Source organism: Geotrypetes seraphini, chromosome 1 (genome assembly GCF_902459505.1).
Source record: "Geotrypetes seraphini chromosome 1, aGeoSer1.1, whole genome shotgun sequence".
Classification (NCBI taxonomy): Eukaryota; Metazoa; Chordata; class Amphibia; order Gymnophiona; family Dermophiidae; genus Geotrypetes; species Geotrypetes seraphini.
In genome coordinates, this window is record NC_047084.1 from 454,377,364 (window position 1) to 454,404,414 (window position 27,051).

Genomic DNA, 27,051 nt, shown 5'->3' on the forward strand with positions numbered 1-27,051 from the left:
CCTTGGTCTGGCATACTTTCCTCCTTCCCTCCAATCCCTGGCATCTCGTTTCATTCCCTCCCTCATCTTCTTTCTCCCTCCAGTTGGGTGCAGCAAGTATCTCCCCCTCTGCTCCCTTTCCTCCTTGTCACCCAAGGCCTGGCGTCATGAACTTTTTCAGGCAGCAGCATTCACAATTCGCTACTGTTGCCAGCTTCGGGCCTTCTTCTCTGTCGGGTCCTGCCTTCATAGAAACAGAAGTAGGCAGGACCTAGTAGAGAGGAAGGCCTGAAGCTGGTAACAGCAGTGAATTGTAAATGCTGTTGCAAGCCGAAGTTCATGACGCCAGGCTGAACACCCGGGGCAGACTGCTACTCCCCCGCCCACGACCCTCCTATCTCTCCCTCCATCCCATCATGAGACTCTAAACAGTACTGCTCTACTCTAAGCAGGCTGCTTCTGGGCTTTCTCCTGCCGTGATTCCCTCTGGCACGTCACTGATGAGGGAAGGAGGGAGAGATAGGAGGGTCGGATTGGGTTTGGGGGGGCGCCCGGGATGATGATGAGGCTGCTGCTGCTGCTGCTGCTGCCAGCGAATCCAGCAAGGGTGAGTCCCCAAAGCACAGCACTGGCGGGGCCCCCCCCTGACCATTTCAGGCCCTAGGCCCTGTGTCTACTGGGCCTATCCTTTAATCCGGCCCTGCTTCCCCCCCATATGCTATGACATCTCTCTCTTCCACTCCATGGTATGGTATCTCCTTTCCCTCCCTCCCATGGTCTTTACATCTCTTTCCTCCTTTTCCTGATCTTCCTTCTCCCTCCTTCCTTCTCTCTTCCCAATTGGGTGCAGCAGCATTTCTCTTCCCCTCCCCCCATTGGGTACAGCAGTATCATCAGCATTTCTCTTTCCTCCCCCCAATTTGGTACAGCAGAAGCAGCATTTCTCTTCACCCTCCCCCCTAATTGGGTGCAGCAGCATGACTCTTCCCCCTCCCCCTATTGGGTACAGCAGCAGCGTCATCAGCATTTCTCTTAACCCACCCCCAATTGGGTACAGCAGAAGCACCAGCATTTCTCTTCCCCCTCCCCCTCTAATTGGGTACAGCAGCATTTCTCCTCCCATTCACCCCCCCTACCGTCTCACACACCCGACAGATTCGCTACAGACAAAGGCAAGTTGCAAGTTTCCCTTCGTCGCTGACCTATCTCCCAAAGATCAGCGACAGAGGGAAGCTTACAACTTGGTGCTCTTGCTTACTTCGGGCCTTTCTCGTTGCCGGGTCCTGCCTAAAGTAGGCAGGACCCGGCAGCGAGAAAGGCCCGAAGTAAGCAAGAGCAAGTAAGCTTCCCTCCGTGGCTGGCTTATCTCCCGCATGCTCCGGGGCTCTAATGGTCCGTGCCAGCTTCTCTTCCCTACCCCCCCCCCGACGTAACTTCCGGTTTCTGAGGGAAGCCGGGTTCGAGTCGCTTGCTGGGTTTTGTTTTGTTTAAAGTCCGGCGGGAGTCTTTCGGCGGCTCATCAGGCTGCGCGTTAGGCAGTGGTGGCAGCAGGATTCGGCAGATGACAGCCGGGCGGTAATCTAAATTTTCTGGGCGGAGCGCCAGGCTGAAAAGCGCTGGGGAGAACACTGCCATATATCTATTAAATTACAAGATTGTGCCAAATTATCTAACCCTAGTGACTTCATAATTTTACTTGGTTTTTTATCCATTAATGGATCCATTACAGCATTGAAATCTCCAGCCAATATTAAATTAGAGGTAGCCAGTGAGAGTAGTAATTGTTGTAGATTCCTAAAAAATTCCATTTGATTCATATTTGGGGCATACACATTGAACAAATCCAGGGTAGTATTCCCCATGCTCATTTTAACATGTACCCACCTACCCAAAGGATCCAAATTAGCTGTACATTTTTTATTTATTAATATGGCAACCCCAGCCTTCTTGCCAACTGCAGGGGCAAAAAAATTTTGGCGAACCCAACCCCCTTCCAGTTTTCTAGATTCCATCATTGATAGGTACGTCTCTTGAATAAAGTACAAATCAGCGTTTTGCTTTTTAGGAAAGCTAATATTTTCTTCCTTTTTATTTGATGGTTAAGGCCATTGACATTCAATGAAAATATCTTAATCTCCATCTAATTCCATATGTATAAACCAACAATGATATTTAAATTTATTCAATTTGATATGCATTAGACACCATTACACAAATAATATCCAATGAAAAGTTAAATGGATTTTCTTCATCCCCATCAATCCCTTTCTTCCTATCCCTGATTTTGAAAAAAAAAACCACCCTCCTCCCTCCCCTTCCCCCCACATAAATTGATTGTCTTGGAACACACATAGGATTAGTAATCGCAATACCTCCCCTAGGCAACATTCTATCACATCTTACTTCTTACAATATATATAAATAATAGTATATTCATTAATGCATTATGAATCAAATAATCTTACAATAATACCCCTTGCAACAATGTAGTCCTAATTATTATCGTAAAGAAGTTCTTCATATAAACTCATTTTAAAACTTTCCTAATTGAACCAGGATTACAAATTCATTATCATTTTAATCCTTCTAATAACCTTTAAGTGGAAATTTAGTTAATCATCTTTATAGAAGATATTCATCTATCAATAAACTACTATTAAATAATTCATATTTCCTAAATTTCATGAATATCCTTTTAAGTTTATATCATGACCATCCCAAAATGCATAAATATTAACTCCTTTCTCTCTTTTATCAATTCTAATGACTTTATCAAAACATATTAATCGATCTTTTCATTTAATTAAAATATTCATAAAACAACAAATATTACTCAATTAAAATTACTATATTCAATTTCATCATATAGCATCATCCTTTGCATTTATCAATAAACATATCTGATGCAATTAAAATAAATTTCAGTGGTACCTTGGATTATGAGCATAATCCGTTCCAGGAGCATGCTCGTAATCCAAAATGCTCGTTTATCAAAGTGAGTTTCCCCATAGAAAATAATGGAAACTCGCTTTGATACATTCCCCCCCCCCGATAACCAGCATCGCTCCCCCCCCTGCTCGCAAAGGTCCCCTCGCTCCAAACGGCCCCCCCCGCCCGAACAACTTAAACTTACCCCCCCCCTGTCTGGCACCAGCACGCAGGCACAGATCGTGCCGGTGCCTAGAAGATCTTCCGTCTTATGCCTGCCTTAAGCATGCATCTGCACATGCTCAAGGACTTCTAATTCTCCCTCTTTTCTAACACAGTTTATATTGTGGCTACTCTGATTAATACACTTTGCTTTGTGGTATTTTATATTTTTTTCATGTGTTCTACTGATTCTGGGACTTAGCTCTGGCATACCGTTCTTTCTATGTTTTTGCAAATAATAGGAATATACGAGCAAGACTTTTATATTTTTGTTTTGTATACATTTTTTATTTTTATTTATATGTCTTTTATATTGCTGCTTGAAACCAGCCTGATATTCATGTTAATACATTTTTGTTTAATATTTTTTAAAATAATTTTTATAGTAATTTTCATTTATTTATTTATAATTTTATACAGTATTGTCTTTTTTAATGCATAATGTATTTATTTATAAGCTTCATCTCTGTCCTTGCCCTTTGCTTATCTTTAGACCAGGGGTGTCCAACCTTTTGGCTTCCCTGGGATGCATTGGCCTAAAAAAATTTTTCTGGGGCCGCACAAACACTAATGTTAGCTGATGAGCAAAAAAAAGGTTGAATAGGTCCCAAATTTGCAATCACTAATATAGAAGATGTACAAGGCTAATAATAAACTTTCATTAAAGGGACAGTGTGGAGAGGAACCCAAAAAAGCAGTAATACTTACCCTGACTGAGTGATCCTCCACGTCCACTGCTGACAGTGGGAGTAGCCAGAAGGCTTCCGCATCCCCATTCTTTTCTTTTTTTTTTTCAAGTTTATTAATTATACAATTCTTCAGAACAGTACAAGGTAAAGAAATACATCATACATAAAAGGAAATTAAAATTCAACAGAATTCCTTCTAGCCCACATTAAATTGGTGGAGTTATGCATCCCCATTCTGATGAGCAAAATGCCTTGTAGATGTGTCTGCCGTGGACTCTAGAGGCCCAAGCGAACATGAACTGGTAGCTTTGTTCTCAATCGCTCTGTGAGGGCGTTCTGTTGCACATTGCCTCCTAGATTGTGGTAACGACAGATGGCAGTCTTCGGGGCAGGGGAGCTCACTGTGATCGTCGTCCTTTTCAGGGCTGTTGGACTCCGTATCAGAAGAGGTGGTTTGGAACTCAGGATTATTCGTCTGGCCCTAAGAACATTGCAGAAGATTCTGGAAGGGCAGGCAGTCACGGTCTTCTGACAATGTGACCGCAGTAGCCTATGTCAATCGCCAGAGAGGGTCCAAGAGCTCTCCTTTGGATTAGGAAGCCCACCTTCTTTTCCTTTGGGTGGAACATCGTCATCTGGTGCTGACAGCTGTGCATGTGGCTGAAGTGGACAACATGCAAGTAGACTTCCTCAGCCGACAGACTCTGGATCTGGGCGAGTGGACCCTGTCATTGGAGGCGTTCCAAGCCATTGTAAGTTCTGGGAGCAACCCCACTTTGACCTCATGGCCACAGCACAAAACAAAAATGTACAGCGCTTCTTTAGTCACAGATCCAAGCCAGGAAGTGAGGGGCTAGATGCTCTAGTGCAAGGGTATCCAACCTTTTGGCTTCTACGGGCTGCATTGGACGAAAAAAAATTTTTCTCTGGCCGCACAAACACTAACACTAGCTGATGAGCAAAACAAAAGTTGAGCCGGTCCCAAATTTGCAATCACTAATATAGAAGATGTATATATCTAATAATAAACCTTAATTAAAGGGATTTTGTGGAGAGGAACCCAAAAAAGCAGTAATACTTACCCTGACTGAGTGATCCTCCACGTGCATCACTGACAGTGGGAGCAGCCACAGGCTTCCACATTCCCACTCTGATGAGCAGGAATGCTCCCTCCTGGTTCTCTCATTCACTTCTATTACAGCTACGGTGAGCCTCTTCAGAGGTGAGTCTCATCAGAGCTGGGGATGTTGGATCAGCTGTCAGCAGCGCACGTGGAGGATCGTTTAATCAGGGTAAATATTACTGCTTTTTTGTGCCTCCCACTTTGAGCTTAGGCTCCCTAGAATGAATATCTCCCCTGCTGTAGCTAGTAGGGATCCCCAAGCCTCACCAACTGACAACCAACTCCCCATCCAGCTTCCTAAGTTCTGCAGCTGGCAGCAATATTGCAGAGCTTCTGCCTTCCCTCCTCCCTGCCCCCCCTTAGGAAGATGTCTTCAGTTGGCAGGGCTTGAGAATCCCCACTAGCTCAAGTATTTATAAATTGTACTCAGGCAGGGAGAAACTTTGGTGCCCATCCACTAATTTTGGGCTCCAGCCCCTCCCCCAAATCAGCTGTATATGACTAAGCCACTGAATGCAAAAATAATTGTGATGCACATAGCCCAAAGCTAACATATTCCAGTTAATAAATTCAAAATGAAACAATTTTTTCTACTTTGTTGTCTGGATATTTTGTTTTTCCATCATCTTTGTCCCAGTTTCTCTTTCTGCTTTTTGTCTATCTTCAACTAATTCTCTTTCCAGTGTCTGTTGTCCATTTTTTTCTTTTCCTCTTCTCTCATTTCATTTCCTTCTTATGCCTGCCTCCAACGTATTGATTTTTCCCTTTCAGTTTTCTTAACTTTTTCTTTTCTGTCTCTGTCCACTCAAGTCTTGCCTTTTTTTCTCACCCTTCTTCTTTTTTAAATGTTCAGCTACCTCTCAATTCTCCATCTTCTTTCAGTCCGTAGCTCTCCCATTAACCATCGCACTCCTTTCCCACTCAAGTCTTGCCTTCCTTTCTCACCCTTCTTCTTTTGAAATGTTCAGCTACCTCTCAATTCTCCATCTTCTCTCAGTCCCTAGCTGTCCCATTTTCCATCTCACTCCTTTCCCAGCCTCCTATTCCCTTCTATCTACTCCCCATTACCACATTTCTACCACTGTATTCACTGCTCTCTCACTCATCTTGTCATCTCCCTTTTGACCTCATCCACATGGCTTACCACTTTCAGAATCCTCCTCCCTCTCTCCACTGGTCAGGCTTTAACTCCCTATCCCTTTCTTTCCATCCCCTAGCATCATCATCCCAGCTCTCTTCCCTCTTGCTCTTCCATGATTCCATATCTCCTCCTCTATCTCCATGGTCCAACATTTTGCTCCCTCTCTTTTCTGGTTTTCTTCTTCCCTCCCCCCTTGATGCTGAACAATGAAATGGAGAAAAAAAGAGATGCTGCATCTCTCTGCCTTCCATCCACAGGCCTAACATTTCTTCCTCCCTCCCATCCCCAGATCCAACTTCTCTCCCTTTCTCTTCTCAACTGCCCCATCCCATCTATCTCCCTGCCTGCCTGCCTCCCTTCCTTCCCCAGGTCCACTATTTCTTTCTTTCTCTTCCCAACAGTTCTCCCTTCAAGTATCTCTTTCCCTCTTCCTCCACACCACCCCAGGTCCAACTTTTCTCCCTTCAGACCATTGCCCACCATCTCTCTCTCTGTCTTCTGTTTCTGATCCCATAAGCTCTCTCCAAACACCCAATCTGGCACTTCTTTTAATACCCCCTCCCCCCCCCAAAAAAAAAAAAAGTCCAGTAGGCTTCCTCAGCCCAGCATGTTCTCCCCTTCGCTCTGCGCCCATGCATCTCTATCTCACTCATCTCCCACCAACATGTCCAATAATTCTCTCTCTGTCGCTGTCCCTCCTCTCTCTGCCCTAAGACTCTCTCTGCCCATCAGTTCTCCTCTTTCTTTATCTCCCCAATTGCACCATCTCTTTCCCTCTCTCAGACATCCAATTCTTCTTTTCTAATATCTCTCTCACATCTGCATCTCTTTCCGTCACTCCCTCCATTCTTCTATTTTATGGCTCATACTCCCCTCTATCTTTCCCTTCATTCTGTGTTCTAAGTTCATGCCCCTCCCTCCTTCCTTCCATCATTTTTCCTAAGTTTGTGCTCCCTCCCTCTCAAGTCCTTAACTCTCACGTCCTCCCTCCCTCCTGTGCCCCGGATGTTTACTTTCAGGCCGGCTCCCTCCTCACTGCTAGTCATTTTTTTTGCTGAAAGCTGCTAGCAGCGCCTTCCTCTCAAGTCCCAACAAACCCTTCTCCCTCCCTCCCTTCTGTGCCCCGGGTGTTTACTTTCAGGCCTGCTCCCTCCTCACTGCTAGTCTTTTTTTTCTTTTTTGCTGAAAGCTGCATGCAGCGCCTCCCTCTCAAGTTCCAACACGCCCTTCTCCCTCCCTCCCTTTTTTGCCCCGGGTGTTTACCTTCAGGCCAGCTCCCTCCTCTCTGCTAGTCATTTTTTGCTGAAAGCCACGGGCAGCGCCTCCCTCTCAAATTCCAACACACTCCCTCCCTTCTGTGCCATGGGTGTTTACCGTTTTGCCTGCTCCCTCCTTGGTGCAGCATTCGCTCAAAGCCGCGGGCAGAGGCTTCCGTGCTTCTCCTGTGGCTGATCTGAAAGTGTTCCCTCTGATGTCGTAACATCAGAGGGAACACTTTAGGGGTCAGCTGCAAGAGACACATAGGATCCGCTGCCCGCGGCTTTGAGCAAACGCTGCAGCAAGATGGAGGAGGGAGCCGGCAAGACGGTAAACATCCAGGGGCGGCAGAGAAAAACACTACATTGCCCTCGATCCTTGAGCGGGACCGCACAAAATACTTAACGGGGCCCTGCTGTAAATGATTCTACTGTCTTGCGCTTATTTAAGTTTGCAGCCCTGCCAGACCTCATTTCTGAATCGTTGCAGGATTTGAATTTAGTCTCTCAATCTTTCCCTGGCACCCTCATATGAGTGTTCTGGTCTCAGAGCAGTTTGACTCTCCGGAGGGTTCTCTGAAGATTGCTAGAGTTATGTCTCACTTGTATCCTGTGGCACAGGAGTGTCAGCAGCTTTTGGGTCAGCCCAGGGTGGATTATTTGGTGGTGCAGGTGACTAAGCGCACCTCTCATGCAGGACCGCAGGGTGGATGTGGTCCTTAGAAAACTTTTTGATGCAGCGACGTTTGTGGCACGCGGTTGTCTCTCTTGATTGCGCGCCCTGGAGAGTGAGGCAGTTGATCCCCCTCCTCAGCTTCTTTTGGCTGGGACTGATTATAAGGCAGATGCATTGTATGAACTCAGGAGAGTTTTGACAAAGGTGTCAGCGTATTCCATCTCTACCCACCAAATGCTCTGAGTCTGTCAATGGGCTGGTGATTCCACTTTCAAGGCTACTTTGGCTAGGCTGCCTTTTTATGGACATGAGCATAAGAATAGTCTTACTGGGTCAGACCAATGGTCCATCAAGCCCAGTAGCCTGTTCTCACGGTGGCCAATCCAGGTCCCTAATACCTGGCTAAAACCCAAGGAATAGCAACATTCCATGCTACCGATCCAGGGCAAGCAGTGGCTTCCCCCCATGTCTTTCTCAATAACAGATAAAGGTCTGAATGACCTTATGGATTCGGTGACAGACTGTCATCCTAAGACTCTGCTCAATAGTAGACCTAGACCCTCCAGGGGTTCTGGACACTCTAATTTTCATGGCTCATGGCATTCCATGCCATGTCACAGAGATTTTCCCAGAGCTCCAGACAACGATACACTGGCTGCATGTGTTCCTAGCCTTCCGCCTCCCATTCTGCACTCTCTGCCAGAAAAGCTCAATGATGCCAGGACGAAGGCTGCCCCTCTGTGGATATGGGGCCAGCTCTCAGTGTTTCTTCCTGCCTGTATGCGCATTACGTCTGACCAGTGGGTTTTGGAATTATTCAGTCGGGTTACAAGCTGGAATTTGCTCGACTTCTTGACAGATTGGTTCGTGGACTCGCCTTCAGGTTGCCCAGACAAAGCACTCAGGTTTCAAGCCACCATTCAGCGCTTGCTTGGGTATTCAAGCTGTAGAGCCAGTACTTCTCGGGCTCCATTTACTTTATCATGCCAAAGAAAGTCTCAGAATATTGGAGCGCATGAATGCGGTCCTCGAGATTCCTTGAATCCAAATGGAGACAATGCATTCAGTTATTGCAGCAGTGGCTCCAGTTGAGTTTCTTGCCACTCTGGATCTCACAGAGGTGTACTTGCACATTCCTATTTTCCAGCCCACTGCAAATTCTTGTAGTTTTATGTTCTAGTTCTTGGCACTGCCCTTTGGGCTAGCAACAGCACGTTGAACAATCAATATATAAAGTGAAAAAAATCAATCTGCCAAAATAATCAGATCCACAGAAAGACAAATTGGTGAAGGTCAATTTTTTAAATGTGAGGGATAGTGTCTCAGAGTACCACTAAAGGGATCATAATGACTTTCACCCTTAATTTTTGTGGTAATGGTTATCTTTCATCGACACCCCCTCTCCACATACCCTTTACTACTCTATCGTAGCTAATTTTATATACCTCTTTTATCAAACTTTTCAGAAAAATAAATTAATTTTCATTTTATAAAACTTTTTAAAAGCTATTTTAAATCTTTTTTATATACTTTCTCAATTTATCAAAAAAATTTTTGGGTCTTCTTTTTTTGACCACCCCTTATGTCAAATCCAAAGTCAGATTATTTTGCTGCTTCATATACTAAGCTGGAATCAACATTACTGATTGTACTCAGTACACACACAGAGTGATATAACTTATCTTTGCTCTTTATCTTTACTCCTGTGCTTTATCTTTTCTCTAGTGCCGTTCACTTAAAGGCCCAAATTGCATTGTCGCCAAACATTGGCTAGCACATGTAATACCAATGGGTTCCGTTTCACCGCATACAGCGGCTTCATCAGGGTCTTTTAGTCGGGTTCTAAAAACAAATGCAAAGCAGTTTGAAAGAATTAAAAGAATGATTATATTACATTAACATTATGCATGATAGTATTGCACTCACTTTTTAGCTATGAATGAAACACTTAAAAATGGTGCTTATAACACTAAGAATGTCAACGCATGCGCTCTTACTGCCGCTGACGTTAAAGCTTCTAATAGGTGCAGCACAATCTCTAACATACAGAATCTCCCGCCCTCTAATATCAGAAGAACACTGACCAATCAGAGACTGTATTTAAACCCAATGGATGTACAGTTTTCAATTTATGAATCCACTGTAACTCTCGCTGTTTGAGCCTTTTGATTCTATCACCTCCCCTATGCATTTTAGGCTCCTGATCTATTATGAAGCATCACAAATCATTGAACTTGTGTCCTTGCAATTGACAATGTTCCACTACAACTTATGAACTTCTTGCACATTTCAAATTAGACTTATGTTCTCTCATCCTTATGCATAAATTTCTAGAAGACATTCCAACATATATTTTCTTACATGGGCACAGGATGAGATAAGCAATGAATGTTGTTTTGCAATTAGTGAAGTTCGTAAGATGAAGCCGCTGTATGCGGTGAAACGGGACCTGTCGGTATTATATGTGCTAGCCAATGTTTGGTGACAATGGGCCTTTAAGCGAACAACGCAAGATAAAAGATAAAGAGCAAAGATAAGTTATATCGCTCTGTGTGTGTGCTGAGTACAATCAGTAATGTTGATTCCAGCTTAGTATATGAAGCAGCAAAATAAGCTGACTTTGAATTTGACATAAGGGGTGGTCAAAAAAAGAAGACCCCCCCCAAATTTTTTTGGATGAATTGAAAAAGTATAAAAAAAGATTTAAAATAGCTTAAAAAAGTTTTATAAAATGAAAATTAATTTATTAATCTGAAAAGTTTGATAAAAATAAGATGGATTAAGAGGTATATAAAATTAGCTACGATAGAGTAGTAAAGGGTATGTATGTGTGTGTGTGTGTGTGTGGTGGGGGTGTCGATGAAAGATAACCATTACCACATAAATTAAGGATGAAAGTCATTATGATCCCTTTAGTGGTATTATGAGACACTATCCCTCACATTTAAAAAATTGACCTTCACCTGTGGACCTTCAAGCATCAGTATCCCAGATCTTCACCTGTGGATCTTCTAGTGACAGCACCCCAGACCTTCACTAAGGTGATGGTGGCGGCAGCTTACCTGCAGTAGATGGCTCTCCAGGTTCACCCTTACTTGGATGACTGGCTGATCAGAGCTCCCTCGTTGGCCGAGGGACGACATACGGTGGAGCAGGTGCTGGAAGACCTTGGCTGGATTGTCAACTTCAACAAAAGCCATCTGACGCCTACGCAATCACTGAAATACCTGGGAGTCTATCTAACAGAAGCCCCTAGGCAGAAACAGTGTGCCCAGATTTCTTCCCTTCTGCAGTGGCTGCTTCGGCATGGGATTATCTTTAGGTTCTGGGATCAATGGTTGCCACGCTGGATTTGGTTCCTTGGGTGAGGGTGCACATGTTCCTCTTCAGCATGCTTTGCTCTCTCACTGGGCTCTGCACCGGGATGCCTTGCTGACCCATACCTTAGACTCCGGAAGCCTGAGTAAGCATGGACTGGTGGCTTCTTCCACAATTGCTCCGCAGGGGGTACCACTACACATTGCCTCCTGGATCATGGTGATGCCAGATGCCAGCCTTCAGGACTGCTAAATACTCTGCTGAGCACATTGTAATCATTGTCCTGTTCAGAGGTGTTGGACACCCTCTCAGCAAAAGTGGTCAATCAATCAGTTGGAGCTCAGAGCCATTCGATTAGCTCTGACGAGATTGCAGAAGATACTGGAGTCAAGGTCTTTTTCGACAATGCAACAGTAGCAGCCTAAGGATCCAAGGGCCCTCCTCTGGTTCGGGAAGCCCGCTTTCTTTTTCTTTGGGTGGAACGTCATCTCCTAGCGCTGACGGCAGCGCATGTGGTAGGAGTAGACAATGTTCAAGCAGACTTCCTCAGCAGACAAACTCTGGATCTAGGCGAGTGGGTCCTGTTCTCGGAGGCATTCCAAGTGATAGTGGGGTGCTGAAGGAGGCCCTGCTACGACCTCATAGCCATGGCAAGAAACAAGAAAGTGGATTACTGCTTCAGTCGAAGATGCAAAAATTTTACGTGCAAGAAAGTTTTGTAAGGCTGATATCTTTTATTCACAGAACAGGCACTGATATGCGCTGACACTCATTTTTATTCCGACTTGTACACTTTCGTGAAACCTGTACTTTCGTGAAACCTTTGCGCACATAGTTCTGTCTGGCTCCCCTCCCCCTCCCTCCCCCATTGGAGTAGCGTACAAGATCTGCATGCATAAAATTTGCATGAATTTTATTTAGCTTTCTATCTGCCTGCATCTCCGCTTTGGAAATTGATCATATGGTGAAAGGTGGAGCTGTTACAACTAGTTTGGTGAGGAAGGAATATAAGATCCAGTGTGGTTTATGATCTTAGCCTAAAAACTGTAGCCCAATCCCCCCGTTATCCAGACAGGTTGAGTAAATTAATTAAAACAGGAGTTGAATAAGATGAGCCAAAAATTCAAATTTTTTCACAAAAATGATAATGAATACATAGAACAGTCTTCCAACAGGTGGCAAAAAAAATCAGAATTCAGGAAGGCAATTGGGAGACACAGTGTGTCTTTAATTATGAGCTATTGGGAAGAGAGTTCATCCATGCCATGCTGTGCAGCATGTAATTTTGGAAGATAATGCTTCCAGGGCTCTGTGCTTAATGTCTTTCTGCAAAGAAGGAATTGTTTCTTTGTGATTCCATCTGGAATGTCTGAGAGAGGGCATATTTCATTCCTGTCCTGTTTTTTTTTTTTCTGTCATAGTTACATGATGCAGTGGCCAGGGGGCAGGATCCTACTTCGACATGAACTAGATGCTTTCCTGGCTCAGGCAGTTTCTGGCCAACTGTATGAACCAGATCACCTGCAGGAACTGAAGGTAGGTTTACTTAAGACTTCCTTTAAGAATTAGGATTGTTGTGATATACAGTCATGTGAAAAAATTAGGACACCCTATGAAATAGTCAGTTCTTTCTTAAGAAATGTTTACATATCGATGTCAAATCTTTTTTTTTATTTATCTCTGGAAAAGAAAGTGATATAATTGCAGGTAAACAACAAAAATTTTCCTTGATTTACTCATGAAACAAGATATCCACAAAAATGTGTATTCTCACTGTGGAATAAATTAGGATACCCTACACTCTAATAACTAGTGTTACCCCCTTTGGCTGAAATAGCTGCAGTGAGACGCTTCTTGTAGCCATCTACCAGTCTCGGACATCGATTTGAGGAAAGTTTGGCCCACTCCTCAATACAGAATTCTTCCAGCTGTGAGATGTTTGAGGGGTTTCTTGCATGGTCAGCCTGTTTCAAATCACCCCACAATATCTCAATGGGATTAAGATCAGGGCTTTGACTCGGCCACTCCAGGACTCTCCATTTCTTAGTTTTCAGCCAGTCCTTGGTGGATTTACTGGTATGTTTTGGGTCATTGTCGTGTTGCAGGGTCCAGTTCCGCTTCCGCTTTAATTTTCTTACAGATGGTCTCACATGCTCCTCAAGCACCCTGTGATACACGGTAGAATTCATGGTGGATTCTATGATGGTGAGCTGGCCAGGTCCAGCTGCAGCAAAGCATCTCCAAACCATGACACTTCCACCTCCATGCTTCACAGGTGGTATGAGGTTCTTTTCCAGGAATGCTGTATTTGGTGTACCCCAAACATGGCCTCTTTTCTGGTGTCTAAATAATTCAATTTTAGACTCATCTGTCCATATATAGAACACTATTCCAGAATTCCTGGTGTTTGTCTACGTTCTCTCTGGCAAACTTCAGTCTGGTCTTGATGTTTCTTGTAGAGAGCAAAGGTTTCATCCTTGCACACCACCCATGCAAGTTAAATTTGTGCAGTCTCTTTCTCATTGTAGAGGCATGCACTTTCACATCAACAGTAACAAGAACCTGCTGTAGGTCCCGTGATGACATTTTAGGGTTTTTGGAGACTTTTTAGCATCTTGCGGTCTGCTCTGGAGGTCATCTTGCTTGGATGGCCAGACCTGGGCATGTTGGCAGTTATTTGGAAAGTACACTATTTTCCGTACTGTGGAATGGCTAATGTCAAATTCTTTTGAGATCTTTTTAAATCCCTTACCAGACTTATAAGCTGCTACAGTCTTCTTTCTGAAGGCCTCAGACAGCTCTTTTGATCTCACCATAGTGTTCACTCTCACCGCAGCAGTCATGAGTACACCAAACTAAATATCTAAGGTTTAAGTAGGGCAAACCTCTTTCAAAATGCTGAGTAACGATTTTCTAATCATGTTCACCTGATGTGATACACCTGTGGTGTGATTTGAGCCACTTAAGTGGGAGAATATGTGGGGGGTGTCCTAATATGTTCCTATTGTTTTATCCCTTGAATGTCTCTTTCTTTACTTTATTGTAGTTCTCCCCTTTCTTTTTTAACTGTATGCCATGTCTCTGTTCTGTCTATTATTTAAAAATTTTTGTATCCCATTTTTATCATTGTAAATAGCCTAGAATTCAAGATAGGCATTTAATCAAATTTTAAATAAACTTGTGAAACTTATTTACCAAGTTTCCAAGTTTATTTAAAAATTTGATTAAACACCTATCAAATACTAAGCATTTTACACATGTAAAATTAAGGGGAGACACAAATTTAAAACCAAAATAACATTTAAAAACAAAAACATATGACAGGACTCATAATAACGGATACATTTAAAAATAGGAAAGGGGGGAGAACTACAATGGTTTATAGAAAAAAGAACGAATAAGGAAAAAAAAAACAGTAGGGACAATGGGGGAAAAAGAGAGAAAAAAAAGTGGAGTCAATGAAGAAAAGAGAGGAGAGTTCAATATTCAAAGGTGTCTTTAAATAAGAAGTTTTTTTAAGCCTTTAAATTTGTCAAGATGTTCTGGTCGAAGATGAGTAGGCAATTACATCACTTTCTTTTCCAGAGATAAATAAAAAATTTGACATCGATATGTGAACATTTCTTAAGAAAGAACTAAATATTTCATAGGGTGTCCTAATTTTTTCACATAACTGTACGTAATATATAGTTTACTGGTTACAATTTGCCACAGTTCAGGTATTTCTGGGCCAGAAACTCAGAGCTATGCCCAGTACGGTGCTTAGGTTCCATCTACTGATGTCTCCATCAAAGCTCAGTCCAGCCCATTTAAACCATCCCAGCTGTTGAAGCTCTCCCCAGCCCATGCTCAATTGAATGGCCATATACAGGACACAGACTCATATAAGTCTGCCCAGTACTGGCCTTAGTTCTTCAATATATATCATTTTCTGATTAGAGATCTTCTGTGTTCATCCCATGCTTTTTTGAACTCTGTCACTGTTTTCCTTTCCACCACCTTCCTCGGGAGCTCATTCCAGGCATCAACCACCCTCTCCATAAAGAAGAATTTCATTCATCTCTCAGAACCACAATATCTAGTGGACAGACTACATCACAACACACCAGCAAGCACAATATACTCGAGCAAAAACCTCCTGCTGGGAAATACCCTCCTTCAGAGACATCAAATACAAAAGAATGTTTTCAGTGATGGCACCAAGGTGGTAGAACACCCTTCCTAAAGAACTAAAACTAGAAAAGGACACCAGAAAGTTCAAGAAAGGGTTGAAGACCATCCTCTTCACAGAATACTATAGCCAATAATGCAATAAAGAGGAGATAATTAGCTAGTCTCCTCTAGGAACATCTATAGCATAATAGTACTAATTGTAACACTATTTTTTCTATTCATTTTTCACAGATACACAATATAATCTTTTTAACAACACATAATGGTTAACTACAAAATTAAACTACACAAAGCACACTGACAGCAGATGTAAATTCTCAAAATTGACATAATTCAATCACTAAATTAAAAAATAAAATCATTCCCCCTACCGTTTGTTGTCTCCCTCCCTCCATGCTATGCCTTACCTTCTGGCCTGCTCCCGCCTGGCCATTTTATGCCGCCCCTGGTGTTATCTACAGGCCGGCTCCCTCTTCCTCACTGATGCAGTGCACAAAGCTGTGGGCAGCGGCTCCTTGCGCGTCCCGTGCATCATCTGGAAGCCTTCCCTCTGACATTGCACTGTTAGAGAGAAGACTTCCAGTTCAGGCGCAGGACGCATGTAGGAGCCACTGCCTGTGGCTTTGTGCACTGAATCAGTGAGGAAGAGGGAGCTGCCTTGAAGATAACGCTGCATTGATCGCACCGTGGACCGGCGGTTGAAGAACACTGTTTTTGGCCTGATGCATGTGCTGGCCCTGTGGACCAGCCAGTGGCGTACCTAGGGTATGTGGCACCCGGGGCCCATCATTTTTTGACACCCCCCCCCCTCATGTAAAATTTTTTTTTTTTTTTTTTTTGCAATAACCATGAAATGGAATAAATGGTCAGAATAGAAACAGGCAGTGAAAATTTTCTTTTTTTTTTTTTTTTTTTTTCCAAAGTATTTTTATTGAGAATGGCAAAAGGTCCAGACAAGCAACCATGGTCTGTACAGAAACTTATACATTATCAAAAAGAACACAGAATGAGAGTAACAGCAACAACAAGCATGAACAAGCCTCTCCCAAGAGAAAATTGCCAATGAGAGGCATAGCAATACACAACAAAAGGCCAAAACTTGGGGCAAGCAAACAAATCCCACCCCAGAACCCACAAGAATAATAAGCCGGACTAGACCCTCAGCCATATTTTATAATGAAAAAAACCCCCACAAGCAACAACACCCAGACCGCTCACCAGACACACCAATCCGCACAACAAGCACCCAAGAAACACCCAGCCACCACCCAGACAAAACTACCAGACACACCTACCCCACCAAGCCCAGACCCAACCCCCCCTCCCCAGAGAGTGCAAGCGCAAAGTGGACCGTGAAAAGGGCAGCTGCAGAAGTGGAAAGCCCCAGATAAGTAGGTTAGCTAAAGAAAGCCCACAGATAGAAGAAATCAGGATAACAGAAGTTCCAACAAATGCTCCCACAGAAAATTTTCTTTTATTGAACCTCATTTATGTAACCATTATTCCAAACATAACATAACATAAATTATGTCTGAATTGTCATGACATCAGAAGTACATATGGAGTAGTTGCAGGTGATGCTTGGGACAGTTCTGATTATGTTAGTTTGGTTTTATGTGTTTTTTTAATAGAAGGGTTTTTATTTCTTTTTTTAAGGTTTTGTAGTTTGTGGTCGAGGTCAATAGGTTGTAGAGTTGGGGGTCAAGTGTTGCAGCTCGAATGGCTAGGAGGTTGTCGAACAGTTTTTTTTCTTTTGACGTTTTTGGTTGGAGGGTGTGTGAATGGTGCGTGAGTTCTCCTATGTCTGTTTGAAGTGGATTGAATTATTTAGCTGAAGAAATTAGTTACCCCCCCCATTCCACACACATTAATTCTCTTCCATTTTTGTTCCCATTATAAAAAAAACACTGATAAGTTCCCAGGAAAAAAATACATTAAAATAAGAAGTGAAAACAAAGGCCCCTACAGATGAGAACATAACATAAGAATAGCCTAACTGGGTCACACCAATGGTCCATCATGCCCAGTAGCCCATTCTCATGGTAGCCAATAGTGCTGCCCGATTCAGAGAAAAATATTTCATTCGATCCGATTCACCCTGTTGAATCGATTTTTCGATTAGATTCACTGTTAATGACACCGCTTTTTAAGTTTAAACAAAGTATAACAATAAATTTCACAACAACAATAAATTTCACAAAGTACTTAAAAAAAAAAAAATCACATTTTTCCATTAAAGCAGTTCTGGAGACATTTGCTTGAACAGTCTTTTTTCCCAGTCCATAAGCAAGCAATATGAAAAAGATTTCCTTAATTATCTACTCAAACATTTTTGCTATTTACTTTCATTGTACCTATACTATTATTCAGTAGAAAAAATGGACTTAACTGTGCAGGAAATGAATCTCCTCATACACCCACCATATAGTGCAAAAATGTGCAAAGATCTGTTTTTTTCTTTCGATCACTACATAGCCTAATGCCACACAAGCAGCGCTGTTACAAACATATTCTGAAGGTCAATGCTAAGGTTGACAAAGTTTCCTTCCTTGGACCAGAAGGAGATACTGACAAACCACTGGAAGAGATTCTAAAACAACTACCCAGAAATAACACCCAAAGACCCACTCAGTGTGTGAACCAGTTGAGTGGAGTGGACTAACTGGGGGTGGAAATGGGCCCAGAGTTTGCTCAGCAGAATTTCCCAGACTACCTCTTCCTCTCAACACACTGACATGCTACCACCACCACCAACACTAGGAACACCTCACCGAGTATGCCAGCAATGCTTATAAACTTTATAAAACACATTATTATATTTTCTTATAAAGCATATATTTTAACTGAACTCAGCCTTGCCATTCACAAAAATAGAAAAGTTCCCATTTCAAGCTGTCTCATGTACACTTTTCAAATCTAACATATTGTAATCACAAAACAGAAAATAAAATTATTTTTTCTACCTTTTGTTCTCTGATCAATATTCAAATCTTGTTGGTCCCAGGCTCTTGTTGTCTTGCTTGCCAGGGTCTCCTTTCTCCGTGCTAACCATCCGTCTGCCATCTCTGTTCTCCCCTTCCGTTTCCCTTCCCTCTCCCGGAGATCTGGCATCTTTCCTTTTTTTTGTCTCCATCCACAGATTCACCTTTTCTCAACTCCCCACCACCCCAGGATCCACCATCTCTCCCTTTCTGTTCCCAACTATCCTCCTATCCAGTATCTCTATCCCCCCTCCACACCATCCCCTGTTTCCAAGTTCTCTCCCTTTCTGTTCCTTCCCTCCCTAAATCCCATTATGCACCATCTCTCTCCCACTCCTCTGTTTTTAGACCCATTATTTCTAACCCCCAAAGTCTGGCATATGCATGTATCTTTGAACCCCCCTTCCCTCTCTCCCTCTGTGTACTTTTACACCAGGACCCCCCTCCCCCGAAGGTCTGTCCCCCCTCCGAAGGGCTACACCCCACCCCTGAAGACCTGCACCCCCCGAAGGACTTTACCTCCCACCCGAAGGTCTGTCCCCCTCTGAAGGCCTAAACCCCACCCCTGAAGGACTGCACCCCCCCCCCCGAAGGCCTGCACTCCCTTGAAGGTCTGCACCCCCCCGAAGGCCTGTCCCCCCCTTGAAGGCCTGTCCCACCCCCTTGTAGGCCTGTCCCCCCTTTAAGGCCTGCCTGCCTGCCTTTCCCCCCCTTGAAGGCCTGTCTCCCCCTTGAAGGCCTGCACCCCCCTTGAAGGCCTGCACCCCCCCTTGAAGGCCTGTCCCCCCCCTTGTAGGCCTGTCCCCCCCCTTGTAGGCCTGTCCCCCCCCCTTGTAGGCCTGTCCCCCCCTTGAAGGCCTGCCTGCCTTTCCCCCCTTGAAGGTCTGCACCCCCCCGAAGGCCTGTCCCCCCCTTGAAGGCCTGTCCCACCCCCTTGTAGGCCTGTCCCCCCTTTAAGGCCTGCCTGCCTGCCTTTCCCCCCCTTGAAGGCCTGTCTCCCCCTTGAAGGCCTGCACCCCCCTTGAAGGCCTGCACCCCCCCTTGAAGGCCTGCACCCCCCCTTGAAGGCCTGTCCCCCCCCTTGTATGCCTGTCCCCCCCCCTTGTAGGCCTGTCCCCCCCTTGAAGGCCTGCCTGTCTTTCCCCCCTTGAAGGCCTGCACCCCCTTGAAGGTCTGCACCCCCCCAAAGGCCTACACCCCCCCCGAAGGTCTGCACCCCCCTGAAGGCCTGCCTGCCCCCCTTGAAGGCCTGCACCCCTTGAATGTCTGCACCCCCCCCCCCCGAAGGCCTGTCCCCCCTTGAAGGCCTGCCTGCCTGCCTGTCACCCCCTCCCCCTTGAAAGCCTGCTTGCCTGCCCGCCCGCCCCACCCTGAAGGCCTGATGCCCCGACCCACCCCGAAGGACCGCTCGCCCCCCTGGCCTCCCCGCACCACCTATGAACAGCCGCAGCAGGATCGCGAAGTCAGCGTCGGGTACCAGCCCTAAGGGGGTGTTCCCGGCCTTGCCGTTCAGTCCCCCGCCACCCCCGAAGGACCGCTCGCCCCCCTGGCCTCCCCGCACCACCTATGAACAGCCGCAGCAGGATCGCGAAGTCAGCGTCAGCGATCCCTGCTGCTTCCTGCGCCACGGTCCCGCCCCTCCTCTGACGTCAGAGGAGGGGCGGGATCGCGTCGTAGGAAGCAGCGCAGGGATGCTGACGCTGACTTCGCGATCCTGCTGCGGCTGTTCATAGGTGGTGCGGGGAGGCCAGGGGGGCGAGCGGTCCTTCGGGGGTGGCGGGGGACTGAACGGCAAGGCCGGGAACACCCCCTTAGGGCTGGTACCCGGGGCGGCCCGCCCCCCCCGCCCCCCCCTAGGTACGCCACTGGGACCAGCAGGAAATTTCTGTGGATTGGCACCGGTCCACGGACTGGTGGTTGAAGAACACTGATCTATAGGATAAACACAGTAGGGATGGGATAAGATAATCATAGCACAGATAACTAGATTTATCAGGAAGTTAGTACTTCTGAGATGAACATAGATCACGATACAGACACTAATTTCCTAGCTTTACTCTTGAGTCTACCACCCCTCAACCTCAAAAATATGCCCTCAGGTTTTGCCATTTTCCTTTCTCTGGAAAAGATTTTGATTTATTTAATACCTTTCAAGTCTTTGAAAGTTTGAATCATATTGCCCCTGTCTCTCCTTTCCTCTTTTCAGTGCTTTAAGTTTCTCCTCATTTGTCTTTGGTGCAAACTTCCTACCATTTTCGTTGCTTTTCTCTGGACCGCTTCAAGTCTTCTTATGTCATTTGCCATATATGGTCTCCAAAATTGAACAAAATACTCCAAGTGGGGCCTCACCAATGACTTGTATAGGAGCATCAATGCCTTCTTTTATTGGTCACGCCTCTCTCTATACAGCCTAGCATCCTTCTGGCAACAGCCACCGCCTTGTCACACTGCCTTTAGATCTTCACCTACTATCACTCCAAGTTCCCTCTCCCCATCCGTGCATATCAGCCTCTCACCTTCCAGCACATATGGCTCCTTCTGATTTCTAATCCCCAAATGCATCACTCTGCACTTCTTTGCATTGAAACATAGAAACACAGAAACATGACAGCAGATAAAGGCCAAATGGACCATCCAGACTGCCCATCTGCAATAACCATTATCTCTTCCTCTATCTAAGAGATCCCATGTTCTTATCCCACACTTTCTTGTGTCTAGTAGTCCTGAGGCCCCACCCAATCATTGTTTTAAGCCTGCTTTCTGTTGGAAGTCAGAGTGTGAGAGTATGGAGGATGCTTCTGCTACTCAGCTAGGATAAGTCTGTAAATAATAAAGTAAAAACATGTATTTTTGCCTGATAAATGGTTATGTGAATAACTACGAGCACCAAGAATATCAGTGCTAGTTGCACACTATTTCTATTTTGATCTTTAACTTTGTTGGTTATACTTGTTTCAGAGCAGAACAGAATTTGACTGTCAGGGAGATGCCCCATACCCTTCTTTCTTCTTATGTCTCCTTTTAAGAGTATTTTTGACTGCTTTGGGATGAACTGAGGGAGCATGGCATAGCCCTCTGAGAAGGAGGCAAAGTTGAAAGATGTGTGACATCCTACTGCAGCAATTTGTAGGTTCAGGAACAAAACCCTGCTGTTCAAGATTTCTAGACAATCTACAAGAAAGAAGATTATTGAAGTAAGAACCTGATGTTTCTCCTTTTTCCTCTCTCTCTCACCTGCCCTCAGCCCATCTACCCCTCTCTTTCTCTCACCTCCCACTTGCCCATGTAGTAAAAATTTCTGATTATTTGACTCATTTAGAAGAGAGACAGAACTTAGGAGCAAGAGGCTTGGGTGAAAATTAGAAATGGCAATTTGTAGTACCAGTCTTCTGTCAGCTGGAGACTGAATCATAGAGGGAGGAGGGAAGAGGTGAGGGAGTTGGACAGAGCTACAAGTTGTTTTTTATGGTAAACATTTGTCATTAGTGGGACACTTTTGAACACAGCAGAAACCCCTTTACTGGGTGAATCTGGTGCAACTGCACCAGCTGTCTTCCCCTAGTAGCCTCTAGTATCATATCTATTGTAAGCAACAATTATGGATAGAATAAAACAATGTGTATAATCTCTGATAGTGGGGTTTACTTCTCAGTAATAAACACTCCCTTCCCTTCTCCCCACCTTTTCTGTGACTCTTGTCCCTCTAACTCAGGGGTGTCAAAGTCCCTCCTTGAGGGCCGCAATCCAGTCGGGTTTTCAAGATTTCCCCAATGAATATGCATGAGATCTATTAGCATACAATGAAAGCAGTGCATGCAAATAGATCTTATGCATATTCTTTGGGGAAATCCTGAAAACCCGACTGGATTGCAGCCCTCGACATGGATTGCAGCCATGTTTCTGCTGTCTAGCTCATGCCATTGGAGGCTCTGCCCTTCAGAAACAAGAAGTCCATGTTAGATGGGGAGGAACTGGCAGAGCCATTAGCAGCATAATCTAAAAAGCAGCTCCATATCTTTATGCTGCTGCTTAATATTTTTTTTTTGCAGCTGGGGAGGCTGGGAAGAAGATAAAAGCTGCAGGACTAGAGATGTCAAGGGTGGCCCATCCCAGTAAGTGAGATGAACCATCCCAGTGAGTGAAACTGAAGGCCAATAATTGAGACTTTTCTCATAGTACATTCAAGTATTATTTTGGCATTATGAAGGGACTGAGGCCTAAGGAAGGGTTGCTAGATACTTATATTGACAAGTAATATGCCCTTAAAAATGGGCTTCTGTATTATAAGTGATATGTTTAAATTCAATTACAGTACTCCCTTGGAATTTGTGGGGGTTCCGTTCCAGTAGCACCTGCAAATTTCGAAAAACCACGAATATGGTTTAGGAGTGGATCGGAGGCAGGAGAGGGCTGCAGGGGTGGCGGCAGGTGCTGAAAATCGGGTGCAGGATTGTTCATAGTATTTTCTGACCTCCTCTTCTGGGAACTAAAGTCAGGCTACACCAATCAGGATCTGCTTTGACATGCTAACTGGCATGTCGAAGCAGCTCCTGATTGAGTGAGAATGAAGGGGAGAGAGAAATGCCAGCAAGTGGAGTGGGCCTTGATGCCAACAGACCAGGACAGTGGTTACAGAACATTGAACTTCGTGCTGGAGAGGCTTAGCTTCCCTAAGCTTCTTATATGGGATGCCTATGCTAAATGGTAAGGTTTAGTTATCTGCTTTTCTAGCTCTAAAATACATTCATTTCCCACACTCAATCCTGTGTCTGGCAAAGACTATGTGCAATGTTACAACTTTTTATATCCAATCTCAATGCTCCTCCCAGTTCGTTTACAGAAGTTGGATAGCTCTAGGTCTAATAGATGCTGGCATTGTAGTTTAGAATTTTTTTCTGTCTCTATATAAATGCCTTTTGGAAGTTAATTTGGTCCCAAATTTATTCATTGTTAGAAAATCATGTTGCCCTTTCCTATGATATTATATTATTTGGTACATCTATGAGATTTAAGAGTCCAATTTCAGCAAATAATAATAAACTTTTATTAATACTGATGGGGTTGCCATTCAACATATTGCTGGAAATTGGAAGGATTATACTAAACTTAATTATACCTTTTGGTGGAATTCAGTTTATCATATTTATAAAATGGAGAGAATGCTTGATATTCAGCAAGGAAATTATCATAATTTTAAAAAGATTTGGGGGCCATTGATTATATATTCTAATGATCAGACATCTTAAACACCTTGTTATTATATAAGATATAGGTAGGGTGGGATTTGGAAATATGATATTTGGTTTATTATTAATGGATGGAGTGGTTGGGGAGGGATTCTTTTATACTTTAATGATTATAAGTAAGAATGTCAAATGATTTGTAAAAAATTTTGATTGAATATTATACACTTGTTGTAAGATATGAAAATGAATAAAGATTTTTTAAAAAACAACTTTTTATATCCTGAAGACCCAATCCCACCTATCCTTGGGAAACTACAAGAAAAGTAAAAATAAGGTCCTCCCTCCCTGTCCATTTCTTTATCTCTCCTCTTTTAAGGAACACCAATAGATTTTGGAGGAGAGCCATTTAAACAGGATTATTATCATAGTCATTTGCACCCTGCCCATTAAAGATAAAGGTAAATCTATCCAGTATTTCAGTTGCTTGTCCAGTTCTTGCAGTACATTCAGCTGGTATGGTTTATGCATCTGGCTTGATAGAATAATGTCCAAGGGGCAGATTCTCAAAACTAAAATCTGCCTTTAACATGCTTGCTAAACCGGTTCCCGCCTGTTTAGCGTGCATGTATTTTAGCGGCGGATTATTAAAACAGCTTACCAAGGTCTTTTCCAAGTTTTCTAGCAGTCTTCGATACTGCCATGCAAATGTAGTACAACGAGGTCATTAATATTAAAATAGTAACTCTGAGTGATTCTCTAACCTTGTTGTTCCACATTTGCAGCCAAAATTTGCCAACGGGTCTGAGCTGTCATATTGCCTTTCTGATTAGTGCCTAAGTGCTGATTGGCTCAGGCATTGACAGGAATGTAAGGTTTGACAGCTCAGACCCCCAAGCAAAAAAAATAAAAACAAACCCCAAATTGAAGATTGGCAGGAGAGATGCCCACTCTGTCCTGCTGTGTCACAATCACCCGATACTGCTACCCCTCCCCCCCCCACACAGCAGGAGAGATGCCCATTCTCTCCCATCGTCAAGCAAGGCCCCCCCCCCCCGATGCGCCTCAGCATAGGGAGAGATGCCCACTCCCGACAAACAGCACACCCTTCACGATACCCTCCAACAGCAGGAAAGATGCCCATTCTCTACCACCTCCAACACCCCTCCCCCTTACCTTGTTAATGATGGATGGCCAGAGGGATGCCTACTCATCTTAGGAGTGGCTTTAAATACCTCAACCAATCAGAGCCTTAGGCCCCTCCCTAGTGCATCCCAGGATGCACTCGGGGAGGGGAAGGCCTGCCTTTTTGAAGAGACAGGCCTGCTGGTCGGAAGAGTAGGCATCCCTCCGGCCTGCCATCATAAGCAAGGTAATGGGGAGGGGGCGGGGGGGTTGTCCTTGGGGGTGTTGCATAGTGGTGGGAGGGAGTGGGCATCTCTTGTGCTGCTGGTGGGGGTTGGGGAAGTTGCTTGGTGGCGGGAGGAAGTGGACATCTCTCCTGCTGCGGGGAGAGAGTGGTTAGCAGTGTTGGGTGATTGTGCAACATGGTAGGAGAGAGTGGGCATCTGTTCCGCTGCCAGGTGTTTCTTCGGTCTGGGGGGGAGGGGGGAGGTGCTGTAGTGTTTACAATGTTTTAATGTACACAGCTACTATGGTGTTGAGGGTTGATTTGTGTATTTCCTTTTCTAGTGTGGTTTGGGGGGGACTGGGGGCCCCGATCATGAGATAGTGACTCCCTCACTTCATGCTGCCTTAGTGGTGCGGGGTGGGTTTTCGACATGGGTTTAAGGGGGGGTGGGTTCTGTATTCCGGGGGGGTTTGAGGGGTTGATAGGTTGGGTTGTTAGGTGGGGGGGTGGACGGTCCTTCGGTTCTCATGTTTGGTTTCTCAATATATTTTCAATATGTCTATTCTCTATGGATTTGCTGCCCCCAGAGGAGCCTGGGCTCCTGGGGTTTCTGTCTTGTCTCTTTTTTGCGTCTTTCTGTCCCTTTCTTTCCTGATTCTCTAGTCTGAGTACTTCTTTTAGACTAACCTCTTGGAATGTGGGGGGAATCACTTCGCCGGTTAAAAGATCTAAAATTTTATTGGCTCTAAATCGATATCGTTCGGATGTTGCCTGTTTACAAGAGACTCGTTTAACGGCTGCAGAGCACCTTAAACTACGCCGCTCTTGGGTAGAGGAGGTCCACTTTGCATCATCACCGGGCCGTCATGGTGGGATAGCTGTGTTGATCCGCAAAACTTCGCCGCTGGGGGTTCAAGTCCTTGACAAGGCCGCTGATGATAGATGTCTTCTTTTGCGCCTGACGTTGGGTGATCAACACTACCGTCTCCTAGTTGTTTATGGACCTCACTCGTCGGAATCCTCTTTCTTCCAAAAATTGACTCAGCTTTGTTCCCGTTATTCTGGGGACCAATTTATTATTTTGGGTGATTTTAATCTGGTTCTCGATCCTGACTCTGATAAGTCGGGTACTTCCTCAACCTCATTGGGGGCCAAGGGCCGTCTCCTTTCAGACTTTTGTGATACTCTTTCTGTAGTGGACCCTTGGCGCCTTCTTCATCCTGAGGTTCGTGATTACACTCATCTCTCTCGGGCTCACAACAGTTGGTCTCGGATTGACTACATTTTTCTGTCCTCGACATTGTTTTCCTCCATCGTCTCCGCAGAAATTGGTCCATTGAATATTTCGGATCACACCCCGATATGGGTGGACGTTCATTTGGAAGCTGCCTATCTTCACTCTCCTTCTTGGTGCTTTCCGTACTACCTGGCTCGGGATGTGGAATTTCAAACTTTTTTGCGGGCTCAATGGGATGACTATGTCGCTCATAATGCCACCCATATGGACGATCCTGCTTTGTTTTGGGAAGCAGCTAAGACAGTACTTAGGGGTTATATTATTTCTTTTTTTGTGTGCAAGGAACAAACATCTCCATAGAGGCATCATCACTTTGGAAAGGACCTTACGCGCTGCTAAGCGATCTTTTCACTCAGCTCCCTCGGGGGATACTTGGGAACGTTATTTATCTACTCAAGAGGCTCTCAATTCTCTAATTCACTCGCGTTCTCAGAAATGGACAGCTTACCATAAACATCAGTTTCACCGTTTTGGTAACAAGCCGGGGCGCCTTAGGGCACGACTAGTGACAGTTGAGACCAATAGAAAACCGATTTTAACCCTTCGAACCCCGGGGAGGTGGTAGGGTGACCAGTACGTCTGCAGTTTCTGGGATCCTCTTTGACTTCTTTCAGAGGCTGTATGGCGCTCCTGAGGATGTGTCATCGGACTTATTGGCAGATTATCTTCAATCCTCTGGAATCCCTCGCCTCTCTGACGATATTGTGGCTGCTCTTAATAGCCCCTTTCGGGTG

At 44.6% G+C, this 27,051-nt stretch overlaps 1 protein-coding gene across 2 annotated transcripts in view; it reads left to right on the plus strand.

Annotated features, from left to right (window-relative positions):
* The window catches only part of FAM120C (family with sequence similarity 120C), a 183,763-nt gene that overhangs the window by 141,278 nt on the left and 15,434 nt on the right, over positions 1–27,051 (plus strand). For both annotated transcript variants that reach the window (XM_033921801.1, XM_033921812.1), the window contains exon 11: positions 12,754–12,868. In XM_033921801.1, coding sequence (XP_033777692.1) covers positions 12,754–12,868 — 115 coding nt within the window. The remainder of the gene's footprint in view (positions 1–12,753; positions 12,869–27,051) is intronic.